The sequence below is a fragment of the Coregonus clupeaformis genome, unplaced genomic scaffold (assembly GCF_020615455.1).
Source record: "Coregonus clupeaformis isolate EN_2021a unplaced genomic scaffold, ASM2061545v1 scaf0715, whole genome shotgun sequence".
Taxonomy (NCBI): domain Eukaryota; kingdom Metazoa; phylum Chordata; class Actinopteri; order Salmoniformes; family Salmonidae; genus Coregonus; species Coregonus clupeaformis.
Genome location: NW_025534170.1, coordinates 186,158 through 206,935, shown reverse-complemented (window position 1 = coordinate 206,935; position 20,778 = coordinate 186,158). Strand labels below are relative to the sequence as shown.

Below are 20,778 nucleotides of genomic sequence, written 5' to 3'. Positions count from 1 at the left end.
ACGTGAATTTACAATAAATTACGGCTTGACAAGCGAAAACCTTAGCATTGGTTTTTATTATTAGACCATGCATTATAAACATGTGTAACTGATAATGGTCGGCATTTACATAACAATACATAACATAGACATAGTACATTTCCTATCATTAGTCTTCTGGCTTGCACAAGTTCAGAACTGAGCATATTTGGCAACTGCTGTTTCTGCAACAAGTGTATTGATTTATAATTGACACCAGAAATATGCGAACGTCTAGGCTGAAAAGTAAACAAGCTTCATGAATCATGCCCGGTGGTTGGAACGATTTCCCGCAAAATCGTTGAAAAGCAAGAGAAAGCGAGCGGCAATTTGCCTCTTCCACCGAACTTGATGGTGTCACTTGCAGTTGTGTCTGCCCAATCACAAGTCTCAAATTCCATTTTCGAATTTCTATTGGATGAGAAGTATTTCTAGATGTCCAGTAAAGACCACACGATTTTAGCATTACGTGTAGCTCATCTGCAGTTTTAATGTTTTTCATTTAATCAATAACATAATCTATTATTTTTATGTAAATATGATTGATGTACTTTACAAGTCGACTTTGTGTGAATAGTTGGAGGGAATACTGGACCGCAACATTTGGGATTTCTTCTCGTTAACCCACTATGCTAGTTTAGCTAGCAGCAGCTTGCTTCCTTGCTAATTTCATGGGTTGCCTGTGTTGGTGAGTCTCTAGCTGGCTAGCTAATCTTAGCTAATGCTAACAAGGTTAGCTTCAATGTTGTACAGTCAGATAGCAAATAATAATTTTGTGTTTTACCCGTTTCGAATATCACTCCCACACGTTTACTAGCTAGCTAGTTTGTTATAATTTAGGAAATTTTGACCATTTGTTTATGCTAGCTAGATAGCCTTGCTGGCTAACTAGCTAACAAAAATCCAGATGCTGGAATTTGAGACATTACGGTAGTTAACTAGCTAACTAATGTGTTTATCTCTATCTTTCTTACAAGAAAATGTATGTGTGTAGTTAGCTATGATCTTTCATTTTATTATGGGATGCTGAAATGGAAAAATATGTTATACAAAGCCTGTACTAAAGTAGGTTAGGTAGCTTGCTAACCCAACTAGCTGATATGATTATGCTTCCTTTGTTTTGAAAAGGACCATAATAATGTTAGTTTCATCTGCATGGATGCCCCATGTACAGCATTCAGGTGAAGTAATGAGTGGGAGCAGTTGTAAAGCGAACGGCGCCGTCTACCCGGCCTCGACAACTGTAATGACCACGGTGAAGAAGCCGAAGATGGAGCAGATTCAAGCCGACCATGAGTTGTTCCTACAGGCCTTTGAAAGTGAGTTGCAAGACTTTTTACTTATACCAGGAAGTAACGATTTTAAGCCAGGTGGAAATCTTAGAAAATAACCAATTGAGTATCATTTGGATTTTGTTACTGTTGTCTACTTTTCTCACAACTAATATCAATGACACTGACTAATATGAGGCCTATCTCTGACTAAATTTGATTAGAAAGTGGGCCTGGAATGATAACATGCATAGGCGATATATCTGTGCGGCTCTGCAATACTATACAACTCTGTGAATACATTCATACCACAATTCTATTCAATAACTGACTAAAATCATTACAAATAAGATTATTGAGCAGGCTATGATTATTGTTATGATGTATTTGCAGAGCCAACTCAAATCTACAGATTTCTCCGCACAAGGAACCTGATTGCAGTAAGCCAATATTATATCCATTATATACATAATGTACAGTCTTTTCAGAAAGTATTCACACCCCTTGACTTTTTCCATATTTTGTTGTGTTACGGCCTGAATTGGATTACATTTAGATTGTGTGTCACTGATCTACACGGGGCGGCAGGTAGCTTAGTGTTTAAGAGTGTTGTGCCAGTAACTGAAAGGTCGCTGGTTCTAATCCCCGAGCCGACTAGGTGAAAAATCTGTCTGTGCCCTTAAGCAAGGCACTTAACCCTAATTGCTCCTGTAAGTCGCTCTGGATGAGAGCGTCTGCTAAATGACAAAAAATGTACAAATGTAATACACAAAATACCCCATAATGTCAAAGTGGAATTATGGTTTTAGATTTTAGATTTTTTATAATGAAAAGCTGACATGTCTTGCGTGAATAAGTATTCAACCCCTTTGTTATGGCAAGGCTAAATAACTTCAGGAGTAAAAATGTGCTCAACAGGTCAGATAATAAGTTGCATGGAATAACTCTCTGTGCAATAGTGGTGTTTAACGTGATTTTTGAATGACTACCCCATCTCTGTACCCCACACGTACAATTATCTGTAAGGTGCCTCAGTCGAGCAGTGAATTTCAAGCACATATTCAACCACAAAGACCAGGAACGTTTTCCAATGCCTCGCAAAGAAGGGCACCTATTGGTAGAGGGGTTCAAAAAAAGAAAGGAAAAAAAGCCGACATTGAATATCCCTTTGAACATAGTGAAGTTATTAATTACACTTTGGATGGTGTATCAATACATCCAGTCATACAACGAAACAGGCGTCCTTCCTAACTCAGTTGCCGGAGAGTAAGGAAACCTCTCAGGGATATCACCATGAGGCCAATGGTGACTTTTTAAAACCGTTCCAGAGTTTAATGGCTATTATAGAAGAAAACTGTGGCTGGATCAACAACATTGGAGTTACTCCACAATACTAACCTGAATGACAGAGTGAAATGAAGAAAGCCTGTACAGAATAAAAATATTCCAAAACATGCATCCTGTTTGCAATAAGGCACTAAAGTAAAACAGCAAAAAATGTGGCATAGAAATTAACTTTATGTCCTGAATACAAAGCGTTATGTTTGGGACAAATCCAACACATCACTGAGTACCATGCTTCATATTTTCAAGCATGGTGGTGGCTGCATCATGTTATGGGTATGCTTGTCATCGGCAAGGAGTAGGGAGTCTTTTTGGATAAAAATAAAAGGAATAGAGCTAAGCACAGGCAAAGTCCTAGAGGAAAACCTGGTTCAGTCTGATTTCCAACAGACACTGGGAGACAAATCCACATTTCACAGGACAATAACCTAAAACGCAAAGCCAAATATACACTGGAGTTACTTACAAAGATGACATTGAATGTTCTTGAGTGGCCTAGTTACAGTTTTGACTTAACTAGGCTTGAAAATCTATGGCAAGACTTGAAAATGGTAGTCTAGCAATGATCAACAACCAACTTGACAGAGCTATAAGAATAAATAAAAAAGTATGGGCAAATATTACATTTTTACATTTACATCATTTAGCAGACACTCTTATCCAGAGCGACTTACAAATTGGTGCATTCACCTTATGATAGCCAGTGGGACAACCACCTTTTCCCCCCTTTTTTTTATGGGGGGTTGGGGAAGAAGGATTACTTTATACTATTCCAGGTTTGGAAAGATCTTAGACTTACCCAGAAAGACTCACAGTTGTAATTGCTGTCATTGTAACATGTATTGACTCAAGGGGTTGAATACCTATCTATTCAAAATATACTCGTGTTTTATTTTCCATACATTTAATTATTTTTTTTCGAATTTTTCTTCCACTCTGACATTATAGTATATTGTGGACAAAAAATTCAATCCATTTATAATCCAATTTTGTAACACAACAAAATGTGGAAAAAGTCAAGGGGTGTGAATACTTTCTGAAGGCACTCTATATATAATAATATATATATATTCATGTAATTTTCTTGATTTCTTTCTAATTTTCACAATGTCTGGTGTATTAATGATTAACCTCCAAATGCTTCCATTTTAGCCTATATTCTTGCACAGGACTCTTACCTTCATGACCCACAGAAACACTCGAACAAATGCTAAAAGGTAACAAATTGTTCACTGATTGATCTGAAAGGGATCCGATGATTTTTATATGGTAGTAAGAAATGGTATAAAGTAGAACCTTAAAGATAAGAACCTCAAACTTACAGACTGGACGGTAACCAAACGGTCAATATCAAACCGGGACATGTATTAAATGCAAAAACAAAATTATGTAGGCTACACACAATGGTACACCTTGCTTACACGTGTAAATACGCAATCTATATTTTCTATAACGGTAGATGCGGTTATCAAGAGAATTTCAAAGTTACGGACGGCCATTGTACGGACCTCCAATCCCGCCGTGTTCATATCTTTGAGGTCCTACTATATTTTTTTATCTCATCAAAATTAAAGCCACTTCTAAGGGCCTAATTTGTGCTGTGGCTGAACTTGTGTGCTCAGGAAAACGTTCAAGGTGGATGACATGCTGCTCAGAGTTGAGAAGATGAAGGGAGAGCAGGAATCTCACAGGTAACAGTTAGGGGACATAACATATTATAAGATGAATTATACGTTTTAATAGTTCATACATGCTTATAATAAGTTATAAAGTCTTGTCATATAGTTTTCTTTTCATGTGTTTTATTTGAGGTGTTTTCACTTTATTTAGACAGTAAGGAAATCAGAGGTGGAGACTGGCAAGTAGGAGAGAAACAGTGGGAAGGGTGGGGATCGAACCCTGTTCTCTGGTGGGGAGCCTTATGTGACTTTTGCCTGGGAGTGTTACCACAGCTCTGCCACTATTCTAACTGTGTGTTACTGCTTTTTCTTCTAGCTTGTCCTCGCACCTGCAGCTTACCTTCACTGGATTCTTCCATAAGGATGGTATGCCCACCAATACTCTCCTGTTTGCACCATGTTCAAATGCAATTTATTTGTATGCCTTATACCAATGTGTTGGTGTGATATTTTACAAAAACAGAAGAGACAAAAGGATGAAACATGACACCTTTTTCACTTTCTCCCTCTCACAGAAAAGCCATCTCAGAATTCAGAAAACGAACAAAGCTCGGTCTCTCTAGAGGTGCTACTTGTCAAAGTCTGCCATAAAAAACGAAAGGTAAAAACCACGCTTCGTTTCTCTCATATTGTTTCAATCAAGTGAAATAGTTTATAAACCAAACTCCTAACTCAACTCCTAGTTAAATCCTGACTTTTCTCCTTTAACATTGTTTTCCATAGGATGTCAGCTGCCCGGTGAAGCAAGTGCCTACAGGTAAAAAGCAAGTGCCTTTGAATCCTGACTGCAGCAACCAAACCAAGCCCGGCTCACTGCCCTCCCTGCTGGTGTCCAGTAACGAGTTTGAGCCCAGCAACAGCCACATGGTCAAGTCCTACTCGCTCCTGTTCAGGGTCTTACGCACCGGGAGGAGGGACATGAACGGCCTTGTGAACGGCGAGGCAAACGAGAACATAGGTAAGTAGTTGCAAAAACACCCTCTGGGATGTTGGATGACTCACTAAAATTGAATGTCTGTCTCTGTTTGTTTGGAGAGAAAACAGATGAGTTGTTGGGAGATACCCATATATATACAGTACCAGTCAAAAGTTTGGACACACCTACTCATTCAAGGGTTTTTCTTTATTTTTCCTATTTTCTACATTGTAGATTAACAGTGAAGACATCAAAACTATGAAATAACACATATGGAATCATGTAGTAACCAAAAAAGTGTTAAACAAATCAAAATATATTTTATATTTGAGACTCTTCAAAATAGCAACCCTTTGCCTTGACAGCTTTGCACACTCTTGGCATTCTCTCAACCAGCTTCATGAGGTAGTCACCTGGAATGCATTTCAATTAACAGGTGTGCCTTGTTAAAAGTTAATTTGTGGAATTTCTTTCCTTCTTAATGTGTTTGAGCCAATCAGTTGTGTTGTGACAAGGTAGGGGTGGGATATAGAAGATCTGAGAGAGAACAGATTAGTTGTAGGGAGATTTTATTTATATATATATATATATATATATGTATATATATATATATATATGTATATATGTATATGTGTATATTATATTATATGGTGGCCATTTTGTTTTGATGATGTGGCATTATTTTCTTGAGCCAAATGTCTCATTTTTGTTTGTTTGGTTTCTTTGCATCGTTCAGATCTGACAGAAATGCCCAGCAGAAAGAAGAGAAGCTCCGCCCACAGAGAAGATGGCGAGACCACAGAGACCTTTGTTGCACAGATGACTGTCTTTGACAAGAACAGGTAAACAACATACCATATATGGCAAAATGCTAGTCATTTATCCCCAGGTGGCAAATGTCATTACCAAGTTGCTGCTAAAGCTGCACTCTGACCTCAAGGATATTTAGCTGCTTGTGAGTGCCTTTTAAGGTGCTATAAACTCTGACCCCTATTTCTGAATTGAAAACATGACTGCATATATTCTATAACTTCACACTCAATGTTAAATACATTACTTAGAGCGTATAGTTAATAAGGGACCTCTGTCATGTGCAGGAGATTGCAGCTGCTGGATGGGGAGTATGAAGTGTCCATGCAAGGGATGGAGGACTGCCCCGTCAGCAAAAAACGAGCCACATGGGAAACCATTCTGGATGGGAAGGTGAGTGTGCCAAAGGCATGCGTGTGTGCCAACCTAGCAGGCTTTGGTTCCAGCACTAAACATTTAATTACACTAATCAAAGTCTTGATAAGCAGTTGAGTAATTGAATCAGGGGTTGTTGTGCAGAGCTGAAACAACAGCTTGCCCAACCAGTAGCTCTCCAGCACCAGGGTTGGTGAAGACAACTATACTATCAGTAGGACACCCCACATCGAAATGTGTGTATGATGGTACTGCGACAATGTTTCCGGCTCTGCTCCCACAGAGGCTTCCACCGTTCGAGACCTTCTCTCAGGGACCCACGCTGCAGTTCACTCTGCGCTGGACAGGCGACGCCAGCGACAAGTCCACAGCCCCCGTGGCCAAGCCCCTAGCCACACGCAACTCTGATGGCTCCAGCCCCATGGAGAGCAGGCCCAGCACACTGAAATCTGCCCCGCTGGGTAAGAGACACAACACACTCAATAGCAACTTACTTGGCTTTTACCCTAAAGGAACAACACATTCTAACCTCCCAATAGATTCATTCACAACAATTTCAGTATACTGTTCTCTTGCCTAGACGTGACTCTAAATGTGTGTAGCTAAGGCTGTGTTTACACAGGCAGCCCAATTCTGATAATTTTTTCATTCATTGTTTGGACCAATCAGATCAGCTCTGAAAAATATCTGATGTAAAAAGATCTGATGTGATTGGTCAAAAGGCCAATTAGTGGGGGGAAATCAGAATTGGGCTGCCTGTGTAAACGGAGCCTTGGTCATCTAACCAATGCTAGAGCGATAAATATACTATGACTTTAACTTTACAATAAAATTGACCAGACCGACATGCAGCTGCATCACTAGCATACTAGCATAATAATGTCCCTAAGATGGTTTGTGCTATCTATTAACCTCTGACTCCTTCATCTCTCCCTCCCCTCCCGGTTGTAGCTGTGAAGGCCTCTGTCAGCACAGACATTCAGATGAAAAGAGAACAGATCCTGTGTGAACCCAGGCAGAAACTGCGTATATTTTACCAGGTCTGTTCATGCACCAATATGAAATGTTTCACAGCGCTTTACATAGTAAGGGGGAAACTCACCTCATCCATCACTAATGTGTAGCACACGCCTGGTTATGATTATCATGATACACCTCTAAGTACAGGGGAAGAGTAGCGTAATATACTTAAATGTAAAACGAAATCTTGTTTGAGCAGAACTCAGAATGGTTCAGTTTATTAATAAACCATTAATGAACTTCCATCTTTTTGTCCCATGGCAGTTCCTGTACAACAACAACACGCGGCAGCAGACGGAGGCTAGAGACGACCTCCACTGTCCCTGGTGCACTCTGAACTGTAGGAAGCTTTACAGCCTGCTGAAACACCTCAAACAGTCCCACAGCCGCTTCATTTTCAATTACGTGGTGAGAGACTAGGGCTTTGTGTGTGGGTGTACAGGATTCACATGTTTGAACGTTTTCCTGTTTACCATTAACCTATGCTAATTTGGTATTTTGATGAACCCTATACAGGTAAAAAAATAGTTAAGAGTAAAGAGATTTTAAAGCCATCTACTACCAAGTACTTGGCATACTGTATGTTGAATATTTGAGTTGTCAAGAATATTGATAAATAGTTATTTGAATTGAATTGATGTCCCCCTGTGTCTCCAGCCTCACCCTAAAGGTGCTAGGATAGACGTGTCCATCAATGAGTGCTACGACGGCTCCTACGTGGGCAACCCCCAGGACATCCACAGCCAGCCCGGCTTCGCTTTCAGCCGCAACGGCCCCGTCAAGAGGACTGCCGTGACACATGTACTGGTGTGCAGGTAAAGAAGGCGTCTCCTGTCTCCACTTTCATCTCACTGGCTCTCACCCTCAGTCATCCAGTAGCAAGGATTGCATGTCAGAATCAAAGCACTGAAATAAAAAGATTAACTTGGTTATGTTCAGCCTCCTGGGTAATCATGTGAAAGGATTTTTGGTTTTGTATTTGCTGTATGCTTAAAAAGTACAACTGCAATTTTGATTGGCTAACGTATTTCATATATCCTCACTTGGATGGTACCATCACAGCCATATAGCTAGCTGAGAATTTGTACACGTGTACCATTTGTCCACTAGCTTGCCTGCATGTGTGTACCTAACCTAACCACAGCCTCTGACCCCTAATGCATTGCTCCTGTCTTGTAGGCCCAAACGGACAAAGCCCAGCCTGTCAGAATTCCTGGAGTCTGAGGATGGGGAGCTGGAGCAGCAGAGGACCTACGTGAGCGGACACAACCGTCTGTACTTCCACAGTGACAGCTGCATGCCCCTCAGACCCCAGGAGATGGATGTGGACAGCGAGGACGAGAGAGACCCAGAGTGGCTGAGAGAGAAGACCGCCACGGTCAGTCCTCTGCTCACATTGTTACTCAGACCCAGATGATGTATAATGGAGTAGAACACAAGAGAAAACATAACAATGACTGCCTGATGTTTAGAAAGAATGGCCCATATCCTAACTTGGGAGACATGCATGTCAAATGAGTATCCCATTGATATCAATGTATGATTTACATGAAAATCGAGCATCTCAAGATAGGATTACACCCTATATGAAGCCAACAGAAATGAGTGTCGGCTTGAACTACAGCTGTGCTTTGCTTCTCTCATACTAAAATGTACCTTCTGGTTGTGTTGGTAGATGTTGGTCTTTGCGTGACTAACGTATGAGTGTTCCGCCCACAGCAACTGGATGAGTTCACAGACGTCAATGAGGGCGAGAAGGAGGTGATGAAGCTGTGGAACCTGCACGTCATGAAGCATGGGTATGTACCTAAAAGCTGTGGGTATGTATCTCTAATCACTAGCCTCTTACGGCACTATAGTAGATCACTTAGAAATACACATACAGCCACATCACCTTGAAGAGTTTACCTCTTAACATGTGATATAAATGGTGTGTCTAAGTAAGGATAAAAACAGTAATCCTTATGTTACTGTAGTTAGATCATTTAGAAATCCACATAAAGCCATGACACTTTGAGAGGTTACATCTAACATGTGATACAAATAAAATAGGATAATGTATTTAAAAAGTTGTCCTTAATCTGACTCATTCTCTCTAGTAAATCAGTATTCTAACCTCATTTCCTCCCGTTGTGTTCTGTTTCCTGTCCGTATCTAGCTTCATAGCCGACAACCAGATGAACCAGGCCAGCATGCAGTTCGTTGAGAAGTGCGGCGCCTACATCGCCCGCCGCAATCTATGCCGCAACTTCCTGCTGCACCTGGTCAGCATGCACGACTTCAACCTGGTCTCCGTGGCCACCATCGACCGTGCCATGTCCCGCCTCCGCCACATCCAGGAGGAGCTGCCCAACGCTGGGGCGGACGACCAGGCTGACCGGGCCCTCATGGAGGGCGCCTGCAACGGCACCGCAATCGCCTGCAGCTCTGGCGGGGGCGGTGGGACCAAGCACGGCAAGAGGACAAAAAGCTCCGTGACTGACTGATGAACTGATGACATTTGGTGGCAGCAGTCGATCCCACCCATTCATTTCATTGTTATAACTGTCACCCTTGGTGCTTAGTTAGTTGGGAGGAAGACATCAATGGAGGATTGTCTTGAATTGACTCAAAACATACAAATATAGCTACACACACAACACAGGCATACCAAGTCATTATGCACCGTGAGCCAGTTGAGTGATTCTTGGTGGTTTCGGGGGTGTGAAGAAACTGGGGGAATCACTTGAAAGGTATTGTAATCATGGTTTGACTGTCTGTTATCACATTGTAATCAGAAACTGTATTGAGTGGATATACAGTAAGTCATGCATATTGAGAACATTGTCACTCCTAATGATCTGTATTCCATAACCCTGTCTGTTTGGCTCTAATGATCCTTTTAGTTGACTATTGTTTTAGCACTTGGTAATAATCTGTATTAGTGAATTGTTTTAAACTTGAGTTGAATCACCATTTTGTTTTTACTCTGCGCAACTGCATCAATTGTCAGATGCACCGTCTGTCTGTCTTGAATCCCCTGAAACCTTATTGGGATTTTATTTGTTTTGATTTGATGTATGTTGTTTCTCATGTTTCTGTTGATAATATCTTGAGTAATGGAGGATCAGTGGACTCTGATATTTTCCAGAAGACCAGATGCTACTCTCTGCATCCATAGCTTGAGGATATTAAGCCAAGATGCACCACAAACTGCCAGCACATTCACTCTTTCATGTAGACTGCTTAGCTCTTCTACAGGGGTGTGTTCACTAGGAACCAAGCGGAAGCAAACGGGACAAAGCAGGAAGGGACCTACCTGCATTTGTCCAATAGGAAACTCTTGTTTTTGTTGCAAAACGTTTTCTGTTGTGAAATGTTTTGCTACTGTGTGTACTAATGAATGCACCCCAGACAACAGGACTACAACCTATGGACGTTTTATGACATGCTGGAACCTGTATTATGGTTAAATTGGTTTGATGTACATTGGGAACTCAAAAGCCGTTTTTGATGTTCATTTATCTTCTTAAACGGGTGAGCTAGGACGTGTTGGACAACACTCCTTACAGACACTTTGTATACATTGTAATAATGTCAATATCTAGCTATATCCCATTGTGAACCTGATTATCACTGATTATGGACATGTAGGATTTTTCTTCAAAGGCAATATGCTGTTTGTTTATTGGAAATGGGTCCTAGTTGATACGTGTCTATCCTACTATTAGGTTCCGTTTAAATGCCAAAGGGGGTGATTTTCAGTAAAGTCTCTCAGTTCTGCGTACATTTTTTAAAAACATAATTTCAAATCTTTAAATGACAAGTGGTGTATAAGCCTTAGCTGTATGTTTTTGAGTTGTGTGAGTGCACAAATTGAACAAAAGCAGTAGTTTTGGTGCTTCGTCGAACACCTTTTCCATCAACTCCATGGACCAGTCTTTTACTCCCTCGTACCTTTATGCACGTTTTTGATCGGCTGGATATAAGGGTAGAAAACAATCAGTTCACCATATTGTCAAACCACCGTTGAAGTCGTGAACTATGTTATAAACTTTGGATATGGGGATTTTATATTTAAAATAAAATACATTTGACCTTGTCAGTTTTCTTTATTAATCTAATATCAACATTCATGAAAAATATATTACATTTTATGTTAAAAAATGTGTCCATTTAGGTTAGCCTACAACCACAGATTTAGTCATTTACATGAAAACATTTTTATACAATTTCTGCAACTAACGTCACAGTGCCTAGGGGTGGGACCAAATATTAAATGAGCTAGTACTCAAATTATTGTCAGATTGGCCGATCTGGGTTTGGCGCGTCTATGTGAACATACGGAAGTGGTAAGTTACACAACATGTAAACATTTGGCTGCATGTGCTGGTTTATGTTTTAGGAAAAGCTAAATTCTGAAATTATTAGCGTAAACGTGTTTTGTATGTTTAAAGTTTTTCTCGATAGGCAGTCATTGACTCAAGCTCATGCCAGAAAGTAAAGTTGTCTAGCTAGCTAAATCTGTGTTTTTACAATGTGTCAACGGTTGTGAAAGTGCTACTTTAAAGGTAACTATCTAGTCCAGCACCTTACGAAGACAAACGTAAAAGTAACTTTCATTTTGTCTTTCAATTCTAGTGAATGATATGAATGCCCTATTGATGTGATGACAGTCTTCAGAAAATAATTTGATACAGAACGATGTGGTTATCACCCCTGCTTGGCCATGGAGAAGAAGAATGGGCGCCCAAAATCCAATGACATCACAAAGTACTTCAGTATAACCCCACAACCTCTTGGGAGGAAGAGACTAATTTCTGAGCAGGTGAAAGAGAAACCTAAGATGGCGCCTTGTCATATTGGGGGGTCTTATGATGAGGTGCCTCTCTCCGTGTCAAGGTCAACCAGTAGGCTGCACAGACTCAAGCAGAACAGATACCCCAAAGCAAGAACAAGCCTCGTCAAGGATAGCCCCTGCTCAGACCCTCCTAATAATGTTATAGTGATTTCAGAGTCAAGCTGCTCCAGTGCTGACACAGCATTCAGGAGCAGGGCAGTGATGGGGTCTGTGGACCTGGCTCAAGTCACTGGCCAATGCCATGGAGCAGGAGTTGGACTTACATCTGGCCAGAATGAAATACCATGTACCCTCACAATTCAAGCAGCGGTGCAGTCTGCCTCTGGGACAGCCAGGGTCTCGGATGAGAAGGTGGCATCCATTTTCACCAGGAAACACTCACAGAGACAGATTTTGAATTGGTGGTCCAGCTCAACACTTAAACGCAGCCAGACTGAGAGGAAGGGGTCAATTACTTCTGGCTGGAGAGATACGTTGTCAGGGTCTGTCTGCAAGGGGTCTCTTGAAGAGGTCAAAGTGTCTAACCCACTGTTCTCAGTCAGAAGAGTCTTCACTATGCTGCTGAAGAAATACAAAGAGAATTTACTGGAGTCGGAAAGTCCAGGTAAGATTGAGAAACTGTAGTTACCTCTATTCTATCTGTGTTATGTTCTTATTGTCATGTATACAGTCTGAATCTGATACAATAATATGGCCCACACAGTCTTACTGATCGCCTTTTCTTTCAGAGACAGAGATAGGCGCTACATCTCCTCCTAGCTCTGTAGGAGAGAAGAGGAAACATCAGAATGAGAGGGAGGACCCTGAAACTGTACGCAAGCGCCAAAGGTCTAGCCTGGGGTTAGAGGAGACCAGCTTTACTGGGTATAGTCCCTCTTTAGAACGCCAAGTCAGGGGGTCTCTTATCCCCTCTTCCAGGGGTCAGCCTAGAAGAAGCAGGCTGAGCCGAACACAAAGACTCAGGCAGCAACAGCACGAGAGTCAAGGTCTGGGGATAGGTCATGAACTGACCCCTAACCCACCAAAATCTCCTCAGAAGGTCTATCCTGCCCAACCACAGAGATGCCAAAGGAGAGGTGATGATTCCTAATACAGATTGTTGTTGAAACTACAATGTATTTACTTTTCTTTGTCCAATTTTGTATGTCCTAACTGTGTATGCCCCAGACCACTAGAATACAGAGGTGCTTTAGCTCTGTCATTGATTGGGATCTGCCAATGGCCTTTAAGATGTGTACCATTCTTTATTTTTCTGTTGTGAAGTTCACAACATTGAGGATTTGCTGTGGACAGAGAAGTACCGCCCTCAGCACTCCAGTGAGGTAATAGGCAACCCTACCTCTGTAAAGAAGCTACACAGGTGAGTTGCTAACACCACGGCTAGCTCCTTCAATGTTTAGCTTTTATAGCATGGTGTCTTAAATGCATTTCCTTATTTCTGTTTGCAGTTGGTTAAAGAAATGGAAACTGAGAGCTGACTCTGAAGAGAAGAGAAAAGAGCGGGAAAGGAAGCTAGAAGAAAACGCCAACAGCAATGGTAAAAATTGGTGGAACAAAAAATAGTAAAATAAACCACCTACTGTATCATAAAAAAACTGTGAATCTTCCATGAATAACATTGATTGTAGTGTTGACCTCCGGTTTGGCTATGCAGACTCGTGGGACTGTGGTGACTTCCAGGGAGAGGCTGGAGTGGAGGAGAACGGGGAGGAAGATCTGTGTAGCACCATGCTGATCACAGGACCTCCAGGAGTGGGCAAGACAGCCTCAGTATACGCCTGCGCTCAGGAGCTGGGCTTCAAGGTCAGTGTGAGACTACTTAGAAGACTTACAGTCCCATTCACATAGGACCTGCTGATTGGTGTTAGAATATGGTACAAATACATTCCTCTATTTTTAACTTTTAAATTACAGTTTGTGGATAATCAGATAAGATGGGTAAAGCAGAGAACCAGGAGAGGCCTGCACATGTTCATTCAGTCATATGATTCACAGAAACAGGTTAGCTTTCATACGGGTGTATGCAGTCATCTTCTAACCTGTGGGTGCAGTATGACTAGTCAGTGTAATATATGTAAGATGGCTGTCTTGACTGCTCATTTCCTTGGCCTCTCCAGGTGTTCGAAGTGAACGCTTCCTCCCAGCGCAGTGGTCGCGACGTCCTGACTCAACTGAAAGAGGCCACCCAATCTCACCTGGTGGAGATCCAGGGAAGCACCACCCTCGAATCATCTCATCTCAGGAGCTACAACACCTCAACTAAATCTGACACAGTAGCTGGTCAGCACACCCCGCAACTGAAAAGTATTTCATTGCAGTCTAAGCATAACCATCTACTGAAAATCACTTATTTAAAGTGACAGGAGCTATTTTGTAGAGTGTTTGTCCAATGGAGAATGTGGGTTAAACCTATTTTGTGCTCTCCTCACACAGGTAAAGTGGCCTCTCCCAGAAAGATTTTCTCATCCTCTAGGAAGGGGCCTCAGCCCCCTTGTAGCTCTCGCCATAAGATGGGTGGCAGTGCAGCCTCCATGATGCTGGCAAATTTCTTCAAGAAGAAGAGTAAACCAGAGATCATAGACAGCCCTTCATTATCTACAAAACAGGATGAACCCAACAGTTAAGAAAAACAGGAAACACCTTGAAAGTTTAGTTAACCACACATCTTAGGAGGCTGGTGGGAGGAGCTATAGGAGCACTGGCTCATTTGTAATGGCTGGAATGGAATCAATGGAACGGAGCCGAAAATGTAGTTTCAGTATGTTTGATGTGCTTGATACCGTTCCATTTATTCCATCGATTACAATAAGCCTGTCCTCCTATAGCTCCTCCCACCAGCCTCCTCTGGTGTGGCTTTGTTTAATCGTTGATATTATTTCCTACAGTCTTTGTCTCTCTCAAGACCGTGACCGTGAAGAAGGCAGATATTATTAACCCTAGGTTAGTCAGTCAACTGTCGCCAGACATTGAAGAACCACCAACAGGTAGACAGAGTAAAAGGATGTCCACATCACTCATTCTATTTGAAGAGGTAAACCACACAACAGTCAGTTGTTTTATTTGTATAGCAGTTCTAGGTTGCAGACTTGACTGCATAACTGTAGTTTTAATGAAGTGACCAAGCTGCACCTGCTCTCCCGCAGGTTGATGTCATATTCGATGATGATGTGGGATTCCTCACAGCAATCAAGACCTTCATGACGACAACCAAGAGACCTGTGATACTGACCACTAGTGGTGTGTGTGTATATATACTGAATAATATGAATTCAATCTGTATTGAAAATGTGAAGTTGAATCATAACACAAACTGTCTTCAGATCCCTCCTTCAGTGCAAAATTTGACGGCGACTTTAAAGCGATCCTTTTTAAAACACCTTCAGTGGTAAGTAAAGCATCTAGGCACCATTGCATCCCCTCAACTAATGTGCATGATATGATATGAAGCTGCTACTCCATTTTGTTTCTGTCTGTGTCGTGCCCCCTCCCAGGTGAATGTTTGCAGTTACCTGCAGCTGCTGTGTCTGGCTGAGAACGTAAGGACGGATCCTGGGGACATCACCTCTCTGGTGAGCGTGAACCAGGGAGACATCAGACGTAGCCTACTGCAGCTGCAGCTCTGGATCTGCAGTGGAGGAGGACAAGTATCTCAGAGGGCAACCCCACTGAAGGACCCTGCAGGTGGTGTGTATGGAAGTAAGTGATGACTAACTATTAACTGACTAACTTCAATGGCTAGGTGTGTTGGTATATCACATGTATTGTGAACCCTTAGTTTTCTTGGTCCCTGTCAAGTCTTACAATTGAATCACTTGATTGTTTTGGTGAACCCTAGCTCTGGGTGTTGCTGAAGTGGAAGACAGTGCAGTGGGTGAAAAGACTTCTCCCCGCCATCCTCCCTGTGATGTGGGCTGCACTCAGAGCATGCTGGGGCTCCTGAACTCTGACCACAGCCATGATCTGCAGACCACTCTAAAGGCACGTCACCTCAGAGGCCCTGTGGCCTCACAATACTGATCCACAGGGATTTAAAGAACTTTAACTAGATGAACATCCAATGCTATTATTCAGGTAACAACATTGAATGACAGTCTAACTGTATGAGGTACCTTTCTCTTTGATTCCTCAGTGCCAATCCTGGGCTAAACCAGACATTGTCAAGCTGATGGAGATCCTTACTGAGAGCTGGAGGAGAGGTGTAGCTCTGCTCTACTCAAACCTGGAGGTCCTCCTTCCCCTACCAGTCAGGACCCAGCCCAGTCCTCTCCTCGCCGCAAAGAAAGTGACTCGCCCTAGGCTTCAGAGTGAGCCAACACCCCCTGACATCCACCCCCACCCTCAGGTCCCACTGATCCTGGATCAGACCAGTCCAGTTAAGGTGTCCTCTGGCTCCAGGCTGAGGAGAAAGAAATGTGTGCCAACATCTGATTCCAGATCAGCTCACAGCATGTTAGTAAAGCCTTACAGAGCCTCACTGTCACTGAGGAGTACTCATCCAAGTGCATCAAATATTACTGAGACTGTTAATGACAAACTTCTAACTGAGAAGAAGGCAGATGGGTTGGTGTACCACTGCTTAGGTGCAATAACTGACTTTATGGACCTCATGTCCTTCATTGATATCTCTCTACCGAGTGAGTGTCCACATAAGGCAGGTCCATGCAGGCCAGGGGCTTTTCTCTGGACAGGGGCAGAGATTAAGGATGGACTGCTAGATGAGATGAGAGAGGAGGATCAGGGCTCCTGGAGGTGGGGTTGTGAGAGGACATTGGAGATCAAGGCTGCAGTAGAGGGCATGGGCTTCCAGAGGTGCCTGGCCAGGGTGTCAGGGGTCTGGACTGGATCCCAGAGGCTGGAGGGGGAGCAGAGGGGGAGGGTGATGGAGAAACTCACCCTCCCTGTCGCCCCACACAGACAGGGTTTCAGGGTCAGTCAGACCACTTCCTGTGATCCTAGGTGAGTGCAGTCTCCTGAGTGTTCTATCTGGGAATATTTTCACTCTGTAAGAAATGCATTGGTGGCTGTTAGTCAGAAATTAGCATTATTGCAAACAAAACCTTCTGATATTACGTTACACTGAATATATAACTTTCATTGTAAAGCTCCAGTTCCATTGAGTCACTGTGGTATCTGAACATCAGTTTGTCTTCCAGCATGGTCCAAAGGAGATATGACATCATCAGAACCGTCCTCTCAAGCAGAGCTTTCTGCACCTTGGGAAGCAAGCAGGCTGTTGCCGTGGACTACCTGCCTGTCCTCCGCACCATCTGCCAATCAGAGAGAACTCAGGAACAGGGCCAAGGCAGGTGAGTCAATACACTGCATGAGAGCAGGAGGTGCACCTTATTCATTTCTACCAAGAGAAAACAAAGTTGGACCAAAAGCAGTTATAATTAAATAGATCGCTTAGATTACTTAAAATGACCGATTTTGTTGTATGAATGCTCTTTCTGTTTCTTTTTCTCCTAGGTTTCTGCATTACCTCAGCAGTACTCACCTGGGCCTCCCTAAGGCCACTGTGAGACTCCTTGCAGATGATTTCCCATAACAATGACCATTGAAGTCAGCAAGACTACACAAACAGATCTGAAACTACTAGGCAACATTTCTGGCTCTCTACACTGCATAACAGGGAGGTTAATGCTATCATCTCCCTATGTTAATGACTTATGATTTAGTGAATGTAGCCCATGTGTCTTCATAATAATAATAATAATATGCCATTTAGCAGACGCTTTTATCCAAAGCGACTTAGTCATGCGTGCATACATTTTTGTGTATGGGTGGTCCCGGGGATCGAACCCACTACCTTGGCGTTACAAGCACCGTGCTCTACCAGTTGAGCTACAGAGGACCACGATGATAGTTTGCTGTATATCTATTATACTGTACATTCATTCATGCTTTTTTTTTTACATGAATTGAATGAGTGAGAAGTTAAAGTTTCTACTGTATGCATTCAAAATGTATATTAACTGAAATATGAAATCATATTTTTATATTTATGCATAACAAAATAAAAACATGTATTTGTTACTTTTTATTTCACTCGGGTTCAGTGAGGTGGTGTTTAAAATCTGAGAGGTATTTCAGTCAGAAGGCATTATAAACATTTGTCCGTGCAGGTGGTCGCATGTGACATATCACTGTACACATTCAAGCCTGTTCTGCTTTACTATTGTCCCTGACATAACATTTCTATTCATGGGAAAGTGAAGAAAACATGACGTGTGGTGTCTGTATGAGGGGAGGCTTGAGTTCAGCTGTGGGGCCTGAACTGAGACCTCATGTGCAATACCATCTGAGTGTACAGGTTGGAAGTGTTGTAGTATACATTTAAATATAAGCTAGCATCAACTTCCATCAAGCCTCCAATATGCAGGTCTCTCAGGGTAGCTCTGTGACCTTTGACCCACCAGGTCACACATACTGTACACATTAGTCAATCGGTCTTTGTCTCTGAAAATGGAGCATGGAAATTGTCTCTAACATTAACTCGATTCACTGAGCAGCTCGTAAAACGCCACAGCCTGCAAAATGGCGTCACACAGCTCCTCCCCCCGACTCCGTCCACCCATCTGGAAGGAGTTCCTGTATTTCACCAACAGGTTGTGAGGGAATGTCACCCTCGGAATCTTCTGAGTCACTGACTCCGTCATCATATGTCGCACCGTCTGGGCCCCGCTGGTGCGTGACTCGCCCACCATGAGGTCAAAATGGCGGCCGACGGCGGTGCGCATCATGTTGAGCACCTTGGGTGGAGCAGTGATGTCAGGCTGGGTGTAGCGGGGCTCCAGCAGGGCGAACAGCATTGCCTCCACTGTACGCATGTGAGCCATTACCGGGTACAGGGCGGTGTTCTGGAGGGAGATGGACGGCTTTTCCACAACGAAGAAGTCAGCCGTGGGGAGGTGGGATACCACACTGGAAATCTGGTGATGTTATGGCACATAATGAGATGTGATTCAGTACAGGAGTTAGGCTATTTGGATATTACAGTCAATGATTATGCACTAAGCTGCAACCTAGCCCTGAGACATTGCTGTAGACTGACACCATAGTCATGCCTCAGGGCTAACCTACTTAAACAAATGCAAGAATACCTCGGTCGGAAACATTCAACTTACATCATCCAAGTAGGCAGAAGCCATGTAGGTTCCCTTCAGGAAGTTGTGGCATTCCTCATGTTGCCACTCCAACACATTCATGCCACGATCCATGTGCGCCCAGGCTATTTTATTCACTCCACACACAATGGACACTATGGAATTTGCTTCCTGGAAGAAAGACAAAAGTGGATTAATATACATGTAATAACACTGACATGTAGTATTTTTGTGGTGCCGTGACTGAGGGGGTACAGACAGTGGTGACTGACCCTGTGGGCTGCCATCAACGTCCAGACCTCAAGGCCATCATTAGCTAAATCATCTTACCTCTAGCCAGGTCCTTTCCACCTCTGGTCTGATGAACTTGGCTAGCTGGACCTTTACTTTTCTTTTCTCCTTCTTCTCCGGAGGGTTGAGGATGGAGTTGAAGACAATGACAGCACTTTTGTGTTTCAGAAGCGGCACATTTATGACGCTTTCGAGATTTTTAAAAGGTCCATTTCTAGTCCTGTATTCCACAATGTTGACAGACTTGCGGCCACGAAGGAGCTTGACAGCGGCGAGTTCCGACTCTGCCGCATTGTTGAGGAGCTGCAGAATGACATCTCGCTGCTCTGACGTGTAGTATGCGTCCAGCGACTTGTTGTCATCATTGCAAGGAGTAATAGAAGAAGAGAAGGTGCCATTCATGGTTTCAAAGCCTGCTACTGGGATCCGACTCCTCCAGCAGCACGTGCAGTTGAGATATCGGAATTCTAGTTCGGGGAGCGAGCCCTGGGGTCGGTAGAATAAGCCACACTGCCCTGCAAGAATAGAGGGGAAACATACAATAGGTGCGGAAAATACATTGCGAGTGATTGAACGAATGACATGAACACCCCTCATTACAAACACAAGAACCAGCTAACAAATAGCACCGGACAAAATTGTAATTAAGAAGTTACGAAAGACTTGACGGCTTGAATAAAACATTTGTGCATACCTCTCCGGGCGACTAAAGACGTAAATCGCCTTGCAACCCACATTGTAATCGTGGTTTTAGAGGTAATTCATCTTCTAGAAATCAATGCAGGTTACAAAACGTTTGCCCTTTAGTTGTTTGCCGGTCTCACGCCGATGCAGAAACAAGGTTCATGCATAATTTGTTCCTAGGCACTTTATGTTCCCCCACTCTCCAGGTTCTTTATGCTGCATGTGAGATCTCACTGACTTTCATCTCAAGTGCAAACTTCTTCAAAGCTGACTTCGTTTTTATTAAGATATTTTATTTAGTTAAATGTCAATATGAATATGAATAAATGTTGGTGACATTATTAAAACATTAGATATTATCTCGATATATTTTGTTGGAATATATACCATACAATCAATTACGGTAGTTTTTCTTAGATATTAC

General features: G+C 42.6%; 3 protein-coding genes across 7 annotated transcripts; 2 read left to right on the top strand and 1 right to left on the bottom strand.

The window, feature by feature from the left end:
• Positions 1–440: 440 nt before the first annotated feature.
• LOC123485511 (polycomb protein suz12-B-like) lies at positions 441–11,514 on the top strand. Of its 3 annotated transcripts, XM_045216462.1 has the most exons (17): positions 441–706; positions 1,193–1,337; positions 1,683–1,729; positions 3,786–3,850; positions 4,256–4,324; positions 4,629–4,678; positions 4,828–4,913; positions 5,036–5,270; positions 5,965–6,070; positions 6,326–6,431; positions 6,697–6,874; positions 7,365–7,453; positions 7,698–7,841; positions 8,091–8,248; positions 8,613–8,811; positions 9,153–9,253; positions 9,592–11,514. In XM_045216462.1, the coding sequence occupies exons 2-17, from the start codon at positions 1,208–1,210 to the stop codon at positions 9,917–9,919; spliced, it is 2,091 nt and encodes a 696-aa protein (XP_045072397.1). In that variant the 5' UTR covers positions 441–706; positions 1,193–1,207; the 3' UTR covers positions 9,920–11,514. The 3 variants fall into 3 exon arrangements, with proteins under 3 accessions (XP_045072397.1, XP_045072396.1, XP_045072398.1); XM_045216461.1 differs by lacking the exon at positions 441–706 and having other exon boundaries at positions 1,178–1,337; positions 9,153–9,232; XM_045216463.1 differs by lacking the exons at positions 441–706; positions 1,193–1,337; positions 3,786–3,850 and having other exon boundaries at positions 1,711–1,729.
• Positions 11,515–11,707: 193 nt separating this feature from the next.
• Positions 11,708–18,044, top strand: LOC121532641 (ATPase family AAA domain-containing protein 5). 3 transcript variants are annotated; one of them, XM_045216459.1, is made up of 17 exons: positions 11,708–11,764; positions 12,054–12,877; positions 13,002–13,349; positions 13,537–13,633; positions 13,722–13,810; positions 13,928–14,076; positions 14,188–14,274; positions 14,391–14,553; positions 14,707–14,892; positions 15,159–15,304; positions 15,417–15,510; positions 15,594–15,658; positions 15,765–15,969; positions 16,109–16,251; positions 16,403–17,229; positions 17,427–17,579; positions 17,743–18,044. In XM_045216459.1, the coding sequence occupies exons 2-17, from the start codon at positions 12,142–12,144 to the stop codon at positions 17,819–17,821; spliced, it is 3,567 nt and encodes a 1,188-aa protein (XP_045072394.1). In that variant the 5' UTR covers positions 11,708–11,764; positions 12,054–12,141; the 3' UTR covers positions 17,822–18,044. The 3 variants fall into 3 exon arrangements, with proteins under 3 accessions (XP_045072394.1, XP_045072393.1, XP_045072395.1); XM_045216458.1 differs by having other exon boundaries at positions 14,391–14,577; XM_045216460.1 differs by lacking the exon at positions 14,188–14,274 and having other exon boundaries at positions 14,391–14,577.
• Positions 18,045–18,300: 256 nt separating this feature from the next.
• On the bottom strand, positions 18,301–20,522 carry LOC123485510 (transcription elongation factor, mitochondrial-like). Its single transcript, XM_045216457.1, has 4 exons — positions 20,365–20,522; positions 19,710–20,185; positions 19,401–19,550; positions 18,301–19,205 (listed from the first exon to the last, which is right to left on the bottom strand). Exons 1-4 carry the CDS (start codon positions 20,405–20,407, stop codon positions 18,765–18,767), a joined length of 1,110 nt encoding a protein of 369 aa, XP_045072392.1. The 5' UTR covers positions 20,408–20,522; the 3' UTR covers positions 18,301–18,764.
• Positions 20,523–20,778: the final 256 nt, after the last annotated feature.

Excerpts from the sequence above, each read along its gene's own strand:
- LOC123485511 (XM_045216461.1), top strand. The coding sequence starts at position 1,178 with ATGCCCCATGTACAGCATTCAGGTGAAGTAATGAGTGGGAGCAGTTGT. Across the intron at positions 1,730-3,785 it reads GCACAAGGAACCTGATTGCA|CCTATATTCTTGCACAGGAC; the intron begins GTAAGCCAATAT and ends CTTCCATTTTAG. Across the intron at positions 4,679-4,827 it reads TGGATTCTTCCATAAGGATG|AAAAGCCATCTCAGAATTCA; the intron begins GTATGCCCACCA and ends TCCCTCTCACAG.
- LOC121532641 (XM_045216458.1), top strand. The coding sequence starts at position 12,142 with ATGGAGAAGAAGAATGGGCGCCCAAAATCCAATGACATCACAAAGTAC. Across the intron at positions 14,578-14,706 it reads GCACACCCCGCAACTGAAAA|GTAAAGTGGCCTCTCCCAGA; the intron begins GTATTTCATTGC and ends CTCCTCACACAG. Across the intron at positions 17,580-17,742 it reads CAGGAACAGGGCCAAGGCAG|GTTTCTGCATTACCTCAGCA; the intron begins GTGAGTCAATAC and ends TTTTTCTCCTAG.
- LOC123485510 (XM_045216457.1), bottom strand. The coding sequence starts at position 20,407 with ATGTGGGTTGCAAGGCGATTTACGTCTTTAGTCGCCCGGAGAG. Across the intron at positions 20,186-20,364 it reads GTCTTTAGTCGCCCGGAGAG|GGCAGTGTGGCTTATTCTAC; the intron begins GTATGCACAAAT and ends CTATTCTTGCAG. Across the intron at positions 19,206-19,400 it reads CTTCTGCCTACTTGGATGAT|ATTTCCAGTGTGGTATCCCA; the intron begins GTAAGTTGAATG and ends TAACATCACCAG.